Source organism: Anopheles nili, chromosome 2 (assembly GCF_943737925.1).
Source record: "Anopheles nili chromosome 2, idAnoNiliSN_F5_01, whole genome shotgun sequence".
In the NCBI taxonomy this organism is placed as follows: Eukaryota; Metazoa; Arthropoda; class Insecta; order Diptera; family Culicidae; genus Anopheles; species Anopheles nili.
In genome coordinates, this window is record NC_071291.1 from 10,226,892 (window position 1) to 10,243,265 (window position 16,374).

Here is a 16,374-nt window from a genome sequence, read left to right on the forward strand (position 1 = left end):
CTAGAAGACGGGCTGACTGGATTACAAAATCAGTGATCGTAATAAAAAAATTTAAATTTTAGAAAATACAAAAAAAAACGTATATATTGTATGTAAATGTGATGTTGGAAAATAATATGCACAGAAAATTTTTAAATCATAAAATGCGCCTTGTAGAGTCTATGAGACATTTGTAAGGTTCTACAAATGTTTATGAACATCCTTTTGGTTTGAATTACTGCAAGGATAATTAAGGATATTGACCAATTTAATCCAAATTAATGCTCCAGTGTATCAGTATTTCAATGTATGCTAAGAATTATGCAAAATATAATTTACTCTTTACTGTGTGTATGAATTTATGATCTAATTTTTATCTTTCGCTATGATCCGATTGTCCAATACTGTTTTACCTTCAGCTCATTCCATTCCATTCATTTTATTCACAATAAAGGCTAAAACAGTTGGTTTAAATAGTAATATATAGTTCAATGTATTACGTTACTTAAATTTTCAAGCCAACCGTCGTTTGAAACAAACATTCAAAATTGACAACCGGAGTGCCAATATGACATCCGAATTATCAAAATACACTGTCCAGCTGGGGCGGATCGGATTCGATTAGGGGTTTTCCATAATAATTTACGGCATTTGCGTAGTGCGTGTAAACCGAGAAATTAGTTTTCGTCAAACATCCGGTGCACTTTTCCCGGTTTCTGTACATTTATTCCATTGTAGAAGCGTTGTGAGCAAGTGCAAAACCTTGCTAAAGTGGCTGATAGATCGTGTTGTGTTGGTGGAAACTGCGTGTTTTCTCTGCGCTACGACACATCGACGACGATGATAATGAGATATCTGCGCCTAGCGCCATAACAGTCGATGACAAAGAGGTTCCGAATTCAACACCACACACGAAGGACAACCACTTTCCCGACGCTACTGCATGCGGAAAGGGCACAACGCTTGTCCAACGAATGGTTCTGCTCGACCTAGTATCTCATCCACCATCGTTTGTTGTTGATGCTGTACCGTCACTGCTCCCAACTTGCAAGCTGTGAAGAACGCTATAGAACTGGCACAGTTTGCTTGTGGCAAAAGTGTGAAGTAAATTGCCGAGCTCAGTATCACCCGTTCGTCTAGTATTGTCGTATATTCGATGGTGATATCCGCCGGGTAACAAAACAAAAACGAATCGGTCAAATGACCTCCGAGGGAACGCTTGTAGATCTGGACTTCGGAGATACAGGCAGTAGTCACACGATAAACGGACCCTGCATACCGTGTCCTGCTGGCGAAGGAGTGTCCTTTGGCAGCGATCTAGAACCCACAACGACGGTACAAACCCTCGAGCGTACGCACCGGGTAACGAGCAATGGAGTGCGAAACCTGAAAGAAACGATCGTAAACAACCACGGCCTACTGGCAGCCTCGTCGTCGGTGTTATTCGGCGCCACCGTGGACGATAAGCAGAGCGTGAACAACCAAAGTTCGTCGCGGTTGTCTACTTCCTCAGCTTCGACCGTGGCCACCACCGTCGTGGACGTCGGGGACGGGACGTCACTCGTACCGGACGTCAGCTTCGAAGGCATCACGCTGGATTCCGGCATCGATCGGGAATCGCAACCCCTGCTGGGGTCGCGCGACCACGAGATTACGTACAATCAATTTCCCGGTAAGTATGCGCGGGGTAGCGTTATGACTCATCTGTTGCAGTTGCATTAATGCGTAGCTGAAACGTTTCAAAACGCTAGCAAAAGATATTATGAAAGGTTCAGCAAAAGAGCCCTAAACGTTCGTAAATTGAGCGACAATAACCTCGGGGAAACATTGTGTATACATTTTAAGCCTGCGGCAAAATCGTTGTACAAATCTTTGCGGGTTAAAAAGTGCTTATCACTACCAGGCGCTTATGTTGATGCAGCCCCAGATGCTGCCGCAACAGCACACTAGATTAGCTGAAGTCAATACATACGCTGGTCGGGTTGTCTGCTGGGTTACTCGATCATTCTCGTTTGCGCATTCGTCATGCAAAGAAGCCCTACAGCTGCCGCCGTTAGTCATTGTGAAACGGAAGCACTGCTAGGGTTGTGCAAGAAGTCGAAGCCCAATGGGAATTGTTACAGCAGCATTTATGTCGTCTTATCGCTGTTCTCGTTGTCTAATGGTAATACGAACGGGTGGGTTTAGAACACTCTGAAGTTCGTAAGAAATGAATAGATGTTCTTTCTTCGTAACTGTGGAAAATTTCCGCCTTATAAACTGAAGCTTATCTCTACAGATGCCTATTAACGCAAAAAAAACTTAGAAACGTTTCTATTTTGTAATCTATTGCTCCTAGTATATTTGTTTCATCATTCACTCCAATTATTTCACAGCATTGATCCATGTATTATCATTTTCTCAATAGAATTTCTGGCGCAATCTGAAAAATATTTTCATTGATTATGTTCATCTAACCATGCGATGGTATTTTATTTTCAAAAAGAATTTAAAAATAACCATACAATATTTATCGCCTTGCAAAATCGCTTTTATACAATACAAAATCAAAACAGGTTTCTTGCTGTACGAAACAAGAACAAATGTTTTAAATCTATTGGTTCCCCTCCAGCAAACATCCCCTCTAACGACTGCATATAACCTTGGCAATGAGGCACGCAGTTTTCGATCGTCATTTCATTACGAATCCAACCACAGTTTGTATCGATTACTTTTTCGTTTTGTTGTGGCCTTTGCAACGTAGCTCAATTTATTGGTCACCTTCGTTTTACAACCAATTTCGCGTTTTTTTCGCGCCAATTTTTAAAATACCTTCCTGTATAATAGACACTATAGACGTGAGCCATGCTTTGTGAAACCAATGCGTTGAATTGGCCCTGTGAGATCTAAAGCGCATCAACTTGCGCGCAGTTCGAATCGATTCCTCCCACACTTGTAGCTAACAAAACGCGGTTGTTGCATATATCTCACTACGCGTACGATTAATTGTAACTGTGCTGAACATCGCTTATCACGAATGCTTACGCAATTAATCAATAACAGCACAAAAATGAGTTATTATTTCGCTCCGTGATTAGCGTGCGTGCATAAACACATGCACGGTATCCAGCGGCAGTCCGTGTTTGTTAACTTTACGCTCGAACATCGAAAAGCTTCGAACTAGCTCACCCCGTTCGGAAAGCTCCGAAGGGAAACTTTGTGAGCTTTCCACCCAGCCAGAATCCCTACCGTCGGTGTGTGGATTGTGTTGGCGTTATGCCGGGAAATCGATGACGACACACTCGTGTAGGGGAAGGATAACGTGCTGCACGGACGGCTGAAAGCTGAATCTTCGAAGTAGAAGCTTCGTCGTCGGGTCACCGGGGGAAATTTCGTAGGACATTCATTTTTACGCCGCCCCATTCTGCTGTCTGACGTTTCGAAAAGGTTTCCCGAACCTACACGATTTTAGCCCCCGCGTGTGCGTACTCCACCGTGCCCCCCGTTAGGCGGAATCGCAACGTGTGGTAGGTTGTTTTCGCGTCCATCATTTTGTTCGAATGTGCAGCGGAAGGAAGGAAGGCCGCGTCCGGTGGGTTGTTAAGCTCTACTGATTTTCCACCACAGCCATCGTGTGGTGGGGACACGGTTAGCGAGCTTTCGGGCTCCGGGCGTATCGAGCCGTGGCGCCATTCGCCAGTCGAAATTTTCACTTTCCAGTTGCACCACCGGCGTTGGATCGCGCGCACAGCTGACGGTCGGTTCGGTCCTATCGGTCGTCTCTCTGGAGCGAAGGTCCACTAGTTTTCACTATGGTGCTAACTGTGTGTCGACACTCTGTTGTGGCGCTTGTTTTGTGTGAATCGTGTTGCTAAGACGAAGCCTCGTCCCTGGGGAGAGAAGCCGTCCGCTTCGTTCGCCTTTCGCGGTAGTTTGCAACAATTATTTTCTCTTCACATTGCTAAACCTCACTTAGCAGGCCACGACGACACAGCGCGCTTGACGCTGCGAGCGAAAATGTGTTGTGTGCCCTGTGGAAACGCACATTACGGCAAAGAAAAAGTGCCCGTGGGTTTGTGTTGGATCGCTTTTGTGCTGTGACAACGTTTCGATGGCGGCAAAGTGGTAGCCCAACGTTTTCCTTTTCCGTGTCGTGGCTGGAAAAGCGATAAGTACGTCGCGGTGGACGCGTAACTTTGTGCCGTGTACTGCTGGCAGGAAAATCTGTGACGTGTCGCTTGCCTAAATATAATGCCGCCCAGTGATAGCTATTTTGACAGCGGCAAAGTGAACCTACGCACGCTTTTCTTCTTGCTTCTCGTGTTGTGGTGCTGCTGTTGGTGGTAACTTCGATAAGGATTATTATGCCGCCTCAGCAAGGATGCGAAGGTCGCGCGACCAGGAGCGGGCTGCCAGTAATTAAGTTACTTCAACGCAAGCCCACGGCCAACGTCACACAAAGAGAGTAGCGGGGGTGGCCCCCTCGCTCGCAATTCACCGAAAATGCTCGTAGAAAACTCGAACATTTTCATCCTGGACGATAGCAACATTGTCGCCCCGCTGAGCGGCGGCGACGTGTCCTTCGAGGATGAGCACGAACGACGAATCACGCCAACGTCGTCCCTAGCGCTTGGGGAGACGCTTTCCGTGATAAATCCCACGTATCTGCTGGGAACGGAATCCTTCCCCGCGGTAACGGCACAATCCTGCCCACCTGATGCCACCTACACCGCGAGCCTCCTTGGTCAGTATGGCTCGGGGAGGTCGCCCAACATTATTGTGCCACCGTGCGGATACGAGAGCGTGGACGACGTGCTCTGTATGACACCGGGGCTCCGGTCCACGAAACAGACCGACGGGCGCGCTTCCGGTGCCGCAGGACACGTTTTCCAGTTTAACACGGCCATCGTCAGCCTGGCCGGGGAAGCTTCCGGTGTGGGTGGTTCCGGAAGCTCGACGCGGGTTGAGTGCATCAACGGAGAGTTCCTCATCTACGATGACGATTACTATCCATACAACGATATTTCAGGTAAAAGTGCTACTAGCTAAAAGCCATACTAGGGTTTTTCTCTTCTATTTTAATCGTCCTCGTAGGGAAAACTAAAATACACGTGCAAACACACCCACACAACATATGCGGATGAGCTCCACGAGCGAAGAAATGGTTTTTCACACACTCATTTGTTTGCTCCCGGTCACGTGGTACTCGTCCTACGCAGGGAAAACGCTGGGAAAGCACGGAAAGGTGAACGAAACGAGGCAGTCCAGCTGAGGCGTGTGTTTTTTACGATGAACCACAAAAGAAATAGGAGAGCTGCACACGCTGTGGTTAAAACGAGAAGTAAGAGTTCTCCGAATGCGAAACATCCTTCCTAGCGGCGTCCCTATCGACTCGGGCAACGTTCTAGAAACGGTTTCACAGGGCTTTGCTAGGCGGAAAACTACGACGTTTGCTCTCGGCCCGATGCAGTGGTCAGTACAGACCACAAACAGTCGTACGATATCGATTATGATCGTTTATGGCTACGAGGCGTCGAGGCGTGCCGTTCTTGTTCCGAGCTTTCCGAGAAAAATAAAAAGAAGACCCTAGATGTGCTGAAAATATCGCTCAAGAACATATTCACATTGACTTGGCTTTTGCTAACGATGTGCCAAGATGGTTGCAATAAAGCAAAATGTTTCTTATGCAAAACTTCTTTCTAGACAAGCAAAAGTATCGATTCATTTTCGCTTTTCCACCGCTGCTATCGCAAGCGGTGTCTTATTCTTAGCCATAGCGATTGTGCTTCGTTGTACGCGGGTAGTACGCTGTAACACGTGGCCTTGGTGCACCGGGGGTACCATAAATGTGGATAGATTTTTTGATCAACCCCTTCACTTCTGCGCGTTCCAAAAATAATTCAAACAAAAAATTAGATTATACCTACCCACTATTGTTCGCTGTATTTTAGCATCCTGTGACTCACCGGAGGACTCAGTGAGTGCAAATTTGGCACACACACACACAGCATCAGTGCTATTTTTGGCAATTGCATTTTGTAGGCAAAACGTCTCACAATGCAAGCGCACCCGCTGCACGTGCACCTCCGTGCCCTCGTTACTAAACCTGAGAAGTGAGATGCATCCTTGCTGGACGGTGGCCAAAGAATTCGAAAATCTCATTTCTTTTCCCACAGCGAACCCGCCATGAATCGTGCTTATGGCTTGATTTAAAAGAGGTTCTACACATGCAGAGTGCTCTGTGTACGTGGATCAAAGCGAAAGAGCGCACGCAGCGGGAAGGCATCGAAACGTGGCAAATCTGTAATCGGATTTAAACGCGACGTCATTTTCCACGTGTGCGCTCGGGCCCCAATTTACCGGTTTGTGTGTTCTGGCAAGCGGATGTTTGGCGAAAATGCTCTAATTAAAATTACAGTCCAGTTTTGCGTCCGTTCGGGTTTGCGGTCCAAAATGAAACGAACCGAATCGAACGCCAGTTTTCTCCGCTCTTGCGATAACCTCATTCGAGCTTTCATAGCTTGAGAACGGTGCGAAACACGATAGGGAACGGTGAACGAATACCGGGCCGTACTACAAAAGACCCGCAGCATGGGGCGGTTTACACAACAAATGCCGAGCAGATAAGAAGGGTGCAGCTTTCGCGAAGGTTTTTCGAAAAGTGCTACTATGCATGGGAAACAGGTGGGAAAAATGGGATTCATTGGCAGCTTGCATTTCTCGCTGCACACGCAGTTAAAATAAATAGCATTGTAACGCGAACTGCTAGCTGTTATTTTGCTGCCAATGTAATGGAAAACACTTACATGCACATTCAGATAAAATCCATGCTAGTGTTAAAGATTAGTAGGGTTTTATGGGCATTTTTCGGATTTATTTATGCATTGAATAGTTATTTTTTATGAGATAAAAGTATACACACAAATAAATAAATTATATAAACTAGAGAATTATATTTCACGTGAGTATGAGCTGTTACTTGGAACTCATTAGCAAATCTATTACAATTTCAGATGATCCCCACTTCAGTGATTTAGTATACTCGGCGGAAATAGCTATTGATGCTAGCATCTATCCGGAGCGCATCTACCAAGGAAGCAGTGGATCGTACTTTGTCAAGAATCCCGCCAAAGTAAGTATCAGCCCAGATAAAAGCTTGAACTTGCTCATCTAAAGCTCCGTACCACAACCAAGTCACGCTCATTTTTCAACGGGACCGCCATCAGGAAATTTATTGATGGTACATGTCCTGCAACGATGAGCAAAAGCACACGATTTCCGTTCAGATCATTTGCTTAAGTGTGGAGCCGATGTGCCGTACTTAAGACAGATGGTTTGAATGCAACGGGGAATTTCTATAACGTGAAGTTTTTCAGTAGAAATTTTGGTATGAATCGTACATTTGTGATTCTGGTTAGCCTATATCGTTACTTTTTGCTCTGGATAGTAGCTCTGCATGGCTCAGCATCGACCATTAATGCGAACAATTTTTATATTCAATTTGCAGAAAGTAATCGCCGTGTTTAAACCGAAAGACGAAGAACCTTATGGAAGGTTGAACCCCAAGTGGACCAAATGGATGCACAAGCTGTGCTGCCCTTGCTGCTTTGGACGCGCTTGTCTGATACCGAATCAGGGGTAGGCGAGCGGTTCTTGATCGCTAAAATACGTTCGTAACTAAATTTCAATTCTTATCCCCATTCCGTAGGTATCTCTCGGAAGCCGGAGCTAGTCTAGTGGACCAAAAACTAAATCTAAACATCGTTCCGAAAACGCGTGTCGTACGGCTAGTTTCGGAAACGTTCAACTATCCGCGTATAGACCGGCAGAAGGCGCGCATTAAAAAAACCATCAAGGAGCGTATTCCGGCGGCCCGTTTCAATCGCATGTCCCTACCACCGAAGACGGGCTCCTTTCAGCTGTTCGTCGATGGCTACAAAGACGCCGATTACTGGTTGCGCCGTTTCGAACAGGAACCACTACCGACGAGGCTAGGAGAAAAGTTCCAGCTGCAGTTCGAACGGCTTGTCGTGCTGGACTACATTATACGTAACACGGATCGAGGCAATGACAACTGGTTGATTAAATACGACCAACCGTCGATTCTGCCGACGTCTCCGTCGGCAACCAGCCCGAACGGGTTTAACGGGCTGGCGAACGGTGTCAACGGCGGTGGGTACATTCCGCGCAGCAGCAGCCGATTGGAGATGATGGAACACACGGACTGGAATCTGGTGCAGCTGCCAGAAATCAAGATCGCAGCGATCGACAATGGGTTAGCGTTTCCGTTCAAGCATCCCGATTCGTGGCGCGCATACCCGTACCACTGGGCCTGGTTGCCGCAAGCGAAGCAACCATTCAGTCAGGACATCAAGGACCTAGTGCTGCCGTCGCTGTCCGATTCGAACTTCTGCGAGGAACTGTGCAACGAACTGTACGAGCTGTTCAAGCAGGACAAGGGTTTTGACCGTGGCCTCTTCGAACGGCAGATGTCTGTGATGCGCGGCCAGATACTGAATCTAACGCAAGCTTTAAAGGACGGCAAGAGTCCTGTGCAGTTGGTCCAGATGCCGGCCGTCATCGTCGAGAGGTTGGTCCAGTTTCCAAGTGACTATTTCGACGCGTGAGACATGCGCTACTGACGCGCTCGAGCGATTCTTTTTAACGACTAACACACTTTTCTGTTGCGTCTTTCCCTCGACTAACAGTTGTATATGCTTTATGCTTTTATGCTAAGTTTTGTTTTATCCAATAAATGCATGCTCTTCTTCCTCTTTCAACCAATTTAATTTATCTCTATAATAATTTTAAAGACCATCAAGAAACGACACACATCGGGCTTATAACGTTTTCTCTTTCTCGTTTCAGATCAAAAGTAAATCCGGGATCGTCGAGATTTTTCTCATTCCAGCAGCGCTTCCAAAACAAAAGCCCATTCTTCTCGTGGTGTTAGTGTATCTTGGCTCGAAAAAAAACTATTCGAAATCAAAGCTGTGCATCTAAAAGCGTCAGAGAATCGTCAAAGCAGGTGAAACACTGTTTGATAGGATACCGATCCTTCGACAGGAAAAAGCTCGAAAAACGGTAGCCTAAATGCAACGGTTTGCATGCGGTTGATGTGCGTAGTTCTATCGTAATGAGTAAATGAGCGTTGGTGTACTCGTTAAGCTTGAAAGTGCAGGTAGTTAATTAAAAAAAAAAACAACTAATACCAACAATAAGTGAAACGGTACATATTATAAATATATACATATAACTAGGAGTATTTAATCAGGCGAAATTAATGAGAAAATCCAAATCACCCTGCATACCGTGATTGTTGGAGCGTAGAAATCAGACAGAGAAACATTAAACCACAACGAGCCCCTTTTCATGTGATGTGAGAGTTAAGGAAATTCGGAGTGATGTATTCGGACACTTTCATTCTCTCAGGCTTCGGAAAAGTCGGCACTTAGCGTTAGTCAGTAGCATAACTTATAGGTGTGAGTGTTTTGTTTTTGAATTCCGGTTTCTACATCCGGCGGATCAGTGTGTACAGTGAATAATGTCGGTTTTCTGCCGGTTGAAGTGAGAGTTCTCTTGATTTCAACTAGAGTTACTCGAAGAGCTGAGAGTGAAACGAACAACGTAAAATTATCAGTACGCGGTAACTGCATAATCAAGTTATATCCACTAGTCCCCTATATTTAACGCAAGTAAACGATTATCAAAAACAATGTAACGCGACCTCGTATCACTGCGCGATCAATGCTACTGCTGTACTAACGCAGTTCCCTCGCGGAGCCACGCGTAATGTCTAGAGGAAGCTCTGAAAGCGAAGGGTCCGATAGTGTTCAGACCAGAATCATTGCTAGGAAAAAACGGCAAGCAGCTAGTCGGGTAGAGCAAAGAAACACTTAGATTAGTTTCTGTTGTGTTTCGCGTTCCTATAAAGCCGTAGGAACAATCGATAAGAGCAACAAAAGGTCATCCCCGGAGAAAACGTTGAACGTGATCTACGGTGTGTTCGCCTGTGTGCCTGAGAGAAAAAAGGAAATTGCCACGGCAATTGGCGTAGATAGAGTGCAAGGACGAAATAATAGGAATTCACAAAGGCAACTATGTTGTGCAATTAGAAACAAAACTACAATAGGCACGATAGTACCAGCTGTTACAATGCAGCGAAAAGTTTTATGAAAATATCTCCTCTACCAAACGGTGGTAATAGAAGATACGCATATATCTCACATCAGATTATTTTCTTCTCTTCTTCATTGCTGGCCATTGGCGGACTTTTCTTTCTGTTTGTTCCTGGAATCTGGTTTGTAAAATATAATTGAAATTACTAATGTACGCTAAAGTGCACCACTGGATGTGTTTTCTAAGCGATTGAGAAAAAAGTTGAACATTTAAACAAAATTTTGTTATATCTTTTTTGGAATAGTTTAGCCTTTGTTCGAATAATACATCATAACAGTACAAACGATCGCATAAAAAATGTAATTGCTTTGAATTATGTCTTCCACTGTGTCTGCCTGCTTGGGGCGGAATAACTTAGGAACACGCGATGGACGAATTAAAACCACGACAAACGGCATAACAATTTTGCAGATAGCCCAGTCTCATCCTTACGATTGGCGAGCGAAGCCGACCTAATTTCTAAAGTTTGTCTCGTCCTGAGACCCCGTACACAAGCATGTGCGTGCGTGTGTTTGTCTTTGATTTTCCTTTGCCGTATTATTACGATAGTCGCCCCAGGGTCTCGGTTGTACTTCCCAACTTTTATTGATGTTCAACAGTTTTCCCGACTTCCGCTGCGGAGAAGAGTCCCGCTGGTGCCGTACTGCAGCGAAAAGCGGACCATTCACGTTTCCCGATTACCCCACATTTAGTGTCGGATCCACCAATGGATATAATGCGTGTTTGATCGATGCTCCAGGCATACCTGCACACGTGGCGTACGGCTGGATGGTACATGACCCGATTCCATGTGATTTCAGGACGGAGCGAGATGGCGTGGCCCTGTTTTGTTTTTGTTTTTAAATCCCAAGACTACCTCAATGATCAAAAACAAATTATTTGGCCGTTAAAAATATTTGCATTTTGCATGCCTTTGTTTAACCCCAATAAAACTAACGACGTGTAGCAAAATTAACTTCAGTTTACATGGTGTCGGTAAAAGATTTTCAATCGCTCACTCGCGGTACTGTCTGCTGGTATCTACATGAAAAAGACTTACACAACATACGTCATACGCTTTTCCATAACGCTCTAGCGTGGGAGAGAAAATAAAATCGAAAAACAAATTCTCAATGTAGAAACCGTTAAGCTTTTACTCTCCATCTCGTGCTCGTGGGTCTCGTTTCCATTGAGGGTTTAGGATTGCGTTATACTTTCCGTTCGGAAAGGATATTCCTGAGACTTACGCCCACCAACGTCCTTTGTCCAGTCGTCCGTGAAGCACCGGTACCGTGTGTCAGTATTGGTTTAACCACGCGCTTGCAGGACGAGGGTTAAAAGGACGAAGCATTTGCTTCAACCCCTAGCTGGCTGACCTGCATTCGCTACACGCTCCCCTTCAGTGAGGGCTGTTGAGGGATCGCCGTACACGAGCCCACCCGAAACATGACCCGGTGGGGTCGCAATAGAACGAATTCGTTACCGAACGTAGACCCGTGGTCCGTACGGGGCATTTGCTTTCAGTTCCGCTTTTTGGTTCGCTCGGTTCGGCACGCTAGGCCGGTGAACGTGCAGCGATCGCGTGGGTCTTTGGGTGCCATCCTTGCGCTGTGGATGTGGACAAAAGGGAGGCATTCGGTGGCCTCTCGCTGGTAGGTTTCACTGCTCCAAACGCAGACCCCCAACTTTGGGAGGCCGTGTGTCCATTTTCGACAGTTGGCGTGCTAACGTGTGGTGATTTTGGGGAAGGTTTCTAGTCGGGTGGGTCTCAGGGCCAGACAGATTATTTCGTGACATATGGGACTATTGCCGAGCAGCATAAAAGTGCATAATGAAGTGGACAGACGTGATGTGTTAGTTTTAGTTCATAAATCACATTTCGTCACGTTGGATGACAATATTGAGAAGCATGTTTTAACCAGGATAAAAAAACCACGGAAAACGCGGTTATTCAGTGTTCGAATTTCCACCTTTGCAGCTCCTAAACTTTTTCATGAGTGATTGTAAGACAGATAATCTCACGGAATGGTGCGTTTCGCTGCATTTCGAGCAACTGTTTCACGCATGTGCCTTGTTTTAGAAAGGAACAAAATAAAAAGGAACATGAGTGATCTACGTGAAACAATTTCCGCCGGTTCTGTTATTAATATATTACCAAGGTCGTAAAAGACGGCTATTTTTATTTTCTTGTTAAACTTGGAGTCTATTATTCATTGGCAAATCAAATAGCATATTCTTCAAACTACTACGTATCGACTCTTTGTCAATGCCATCGGTTCTCAACATCAAGGATAATATTGGGAATACTAATTTGCCTAGACCAGGAACACTCCCCAATTGCTGGTATTTAGAAGCCAGTTGCCCTTCAATGGATTTCCATTACTACAAGAGAAATGCATTAAAACGGTAGCGTAGGAATCCATTATCGGTGTGCCCTCAACGCCCCACCAGGGAATCCTTTATGGACAAGCTTCCATGCTTGAATGGAGTGTACATTATTAGCATGATATTGAATTTTTTTCCATGTTCCACCACCATGCTCAATCAAGAAATAATATGAATACAATCTCTAAAACTCTATAAGCATTTCAACGGAAAGAAGCTTTGCATACCTCATCGCTTGCTGAGTGGAGTATATGTGTATATGATCGTCCCAACCACGATGACTGTTACTGTTTGACCTGGAAATGAAGTCGACTACCCAAGCCGATGGGAAAAAGCGGGTCATGAGTCAAAGAAAAAACGAAAAGAAAAATAACAAGCCGTTCCAACGTCCCAGCGGCTGGATATCAGCATTTTCTAGTATGCTATGATTTCAAGCCTCTTGTCGGGTTCGTTTCGCATGTGCATGAAAATGCATTGGAAGCCAAGTTAACACAGTAGGCTGCGTTCGGTTGCAAAGCTTGCAAATGAGAATCATTTTTTGTGAACATCCCTTTCTGAGCGGACGGATCCTTATGCCGTTGAAACCGAAACCGTCCAAATTTAGGCTTGAAATTTTCTTGTTTCGAAACTGTTTTCCCGTTCTTTCCGTTGACGAAAGTTTAAGTCGCGATGGCTGAAACGGCCGAACACGTGGCGGTCGGGTGAGTGAAGATGGAAATTTCGTGTCGTTTTTTTTATCCTTCGGAAAAGTGACGGCCCTATTCCGTAGCCCTTCGCTCCGCGGGTGCTCTTGGCCTCGATATAATTTGGGAGCATTTAGGCAAACAATTGAACGGTATAAATATAGGTTTTATTGATTTAATAGCGCCCACCGGTTGTTGAGCGGGTGCGAAAAAGGGTTTCCTGGCCTCATCAACCAGTCCCTTTAGCGGGAGGGGAGTGTTGCGATTTGTTTGATGGCCATGCTTCCTTTTAAACCACGTGGTTTGAGTGGTACCCATGACCTTAAATGTATAATGTGATGCAACTCGGTACTTCCGTGTCCGACAGAGTGTGCCCAGTTGAGATTTGCCCGGAGGACTTATGCGCGTCAGTCGATTGCACCGAGGCGCCTCTACTACCATCGGAAGCACCGTGCTGCCCTACGCCATTAGAATTCCTAGTGCCCGGGTGCCCAGAGGTGTGCGTCGATTCGTTGAATCCTTGTGAAAACATTTGTCCCGTCCCGTGCGAGGATCCTGTCACCATCGTGGACGATTGTTGCCCCACTGCCAACTGCCCTGCCGAGATGAAGCAGTGTTGCAACTGTGCTTGTGGCAGACCGGGCTGTGTACCCATGAAACGTGTGGTATGTAGTGCTGAAGCTCTCAAAATCATCAGTAATAGGGTAACATAGATACTTTATCTCTTCCTGCAGCGATATGTCCAGCCTCCAAAGCGTGAATCATGCAAGCCGGTTGTTACGTACAAGGCACCGGAGGTAGAATTTGGAGGAGATTCGGTGTACAAAACATCTTTTAACACAGATCCACAGCTGATCGTGAACGCACGGCCACTGCCAATTAAACCCCAGAGCCACTTGGTGCCGCATCCTGGAAGTCTTGAAAAAACAACCGTTACCGCTGTGAGCACTGGTCCTAACCAACACGCGAACCTGCCACGTGGTGCCTTGATTCATTCATGATTTGTTTGTCTCTTCCTTTAGCTGTCCTATCCTGGCTACAACAATTTTGATCGAGCTCAGCCAATTGTTCCTACTGGTAATCAGTTGATTCAACCAGGACCACTGCAGGAAGTGACTACCAGTCGACATGACTATGTGGCAAAGACGACACCAAAGCGTTACAAAATTGTTCCCGCTGGCCACATGCACGTGCATAGCGCGCCGTTCGAGAAGCAAACCGTTAACAAGCTCTCCTACAGTTGCCCCAACATGGCCAGTTTCGAACCGGCTCGTTCTTGTAAACCGTTTAGAGAATACGAACGACCTGAGAGTAAGTTTCCCGTTCCGTTTGAATAGCGCACCATTGATGTCGCGCTTTTGTTGCAGTTCCTATGCAGTCGGAGACGACAACGAAGCTTAGCTATGGACCGGTCTGTCCACCTCCGAAAGAGGACATTCCGTGGGCCAGGCGGGCCTGCTATCAACCGCCGAACGTGGCCATGGACAACGAAACGACATACAAGAAGAGCTACATGCCAGGCTGTGCAAGCGAACGGGCCAAGATGGTGCTGCCGTATAACAATCTCGCCGTATCTGCCGGTTCGGGTTTCGAATCGAAGACAGTCTACAAAGAGAGCTACCATAGTGCAACCTGTGGGGAGCGGCCGCCGCCGATACGACCGGTTGCGCATCTGCGTGTGGCCAACCAGAAGCTGGAGGACGACACGGTTTACAAGGTATATCCTAGCTACGTTGTGGATCATTCCAACTTTTTTTGACCAAGCGCAGGAGCACCCGTAAACTAGCGGGTTCAATCGCATTACCATTGAGTCACATTGCTCACGAGCCTTGATGTAACGAGTGTAACATTTGGTTTTGTCTGTATACCTATTTGGAGATTGTGCCTATGTTGCCGCCACATGGCCATATGTTGCGTATTTCTTAGCGTAAACTATACCTAGAGTTGAAAGTACAGCCGTGCACTGCCATTTAACATTACACTAAAAGCTACAGAGCTCCACCAACTCTCGATCAATTCAAGGTAATTGTAGTTCATCCATATACTTAAAGGCAATATGTAGATCTTTATGACGCACCACCCTCATAACCAACGGTTCTGCCGCAAGTTTTCACAGCGCAGTTATATTCTTTCGTATCAAGGAATAGCCCCTTTGTACATACAAACCACACGCCAGATTTAAACTGCAAGGACACCCTAACAGATTTTTGGAATGCATGCCGTGTTCTCGCCATTTAATAGTTCCTGTGGAAAGTGCATTCCATTCACCCAGTTTGTGTAACATTTTTCTTTGCAACCTCTATTTAAGACATCCTTCGCCACACATTGCCACGCGGAACGACCAGCACCGATTCTTCCTCGTCCGGCGCCATTGATTGGCGATGGTCCGATGCAGGAAGTAACTACTCAACGTCACGACTTTGTGTGCAAAGGCCAGGCAAAGCGGGACCCTATCGTGCCACAGGGATCACTTGTGATGCCAACGGGACGAGTCGAGAGTGCAACGGTTAACCGGTTATCGTACCCAGCGAACAAGGAAAACATAATTCCGACGAAATCATGTAAACCCATCCTGGTCTACAAACGACCGGAAGGTGAGGAAAACTTCACTCATTTTACTGATCGGGTTAATTTCTAGCATATTCATATTCTTCCTCGCATTTTCTTGAATATTCTAGAGCCTATGGAAAGCGACACAACGCAAAAGCTCAGTTATATGCCCGTTTGCCCGCCTCCAAAAGAGCATTATCCTTGGGCTCAGCGAGCACGTTATCAGCCACCAAACCTGCCAATGGATTCGGACACGGTGCAGAAACTTAGCTACGCCCCACCTGGCCAGTACATCGAAGAACCGTGCTCAAGTGAGATGGCATGTTGTCAATCATGCAATCCAGCAGCGATAAATTGCTGCGCGAACGTAGAAACGACAAGCCAGGGTATAAGCTACCCTCGGGCTGCTATTGAGCGTTGCGTTGAGGGACACCGTTGAGCTTGCGTCTTAGATGCTGCCTTGAAGAGGCTAAGCAGAGCGCAGATTCATGCAGAGTGCGCAGAGAAAATTAAAAAATAAATTGTTTAGTTTTTTCTGTTAAGATAAAAAATAAATTTTTGTAAATACTGATCTTGTACAGCTAGGTCTATTATCTGGCATAGTCAGAGGGTTTAAAATGATGTTTTTCTACAAAAATTA

At 45.9% G+C, this 16,374-nt stretch overlaps 2 protein-coding genes across 2 annotated transcripts; both read left to right on the forward strand.

Annotated features, from left to right (window-relative positions):
• Window positions 1–1,179: 1,179 nt before the first annotated feature.
• On the forward strand, window positions 1,180–10,287 carry LOC128721976 (phosphatidylinositol 4-kinase type 2-alpha). Its single transcript, XM_053815787.1, has 5 exons — window positions 1,180–1,651; window positions 6,972–7,090; window positions 7,466–7,596; window positions 7,667–8,548; window positions 8,827–10,287. Exons 1-5 carry the CDS (start codon window positions 1,180–1,182, stop codon window positions 8,909–8,911), a joined length of 1,689 nt encoding a protein of 562 aa, XP_053671762.1. The 3' UTR covers window positions 8,912–10,287.
• A 3,502-nt stretch (window positions 10,288–13,789) lies between these two features.
• On the forward strand, window positions 13,790–16,173 carry LOC128721979 (stabilizer of axonemal microtubules 1). Its single transcript, XM_053815789.1, has 6 exons — window positions 13,790–13,849; window positions 13,919–14,125; window positions 14,207–14,495; window positions 14,552–14,901; window positions 15,493–15,778; window positions 15,863–16,173. The coding sequence occupies exons 1-6, from the start codon at window positions 13,790–13,792 to the stop codon at window positions 16,171–16,173; spliced, it is 1,503 nt and encodes a 500-aa protein (XP_053671764.1).
• The last annotated feature ends 201 nt before the right edge of the window (window positions 16,174–16,374 follow it).

Bases quoted from the DNA above. Each gene is read 5' to 3' on its own strand.
- LOC128721976 (XM_053815787.1), top strand. From the start codon at position 1,180: ATGACCTCCGAGGGAACGCTTGTAGATCTGGACTTCGGAGATACAGGC. The intron at 7,091-7,465 runs GTAAGTATCAGC...TTCAATTTGCAG, and splicing joins TTGTCAAGAATCCCGCCAAA to AAAGTAATCGCCGTGTTTAA. The intron at 8,549-8,826 runs GTTGGTCCAGTT...TTCTCGTTTCAG, and splicing joins CCGGCCGTCATCGTCGAGAG to ATCAAAAGTAAATCCGGGAT.
- LOC128721979 (XM_053815789.1), top strand. From the start codon at position 13,790: ATGAAGCAGTGTTGCAACTGTGCTTGTGGCAGACCGGGCTGTGTACCC. The intron at 13,850-13,918 runs GTATGTAGTGCT...CTCTTCCTGCAG, and splicing joins GTGTACCCATGAAACGTGTG to CGATATGTCCAGCCTCCAAA. The intron at 14,902-15,492 runs GTATATCCTAGC...CCTCTATTTAAG, and splicing joins AGGACGACACGGTTTACAAG to ACATCCTTCGCCACACATTG.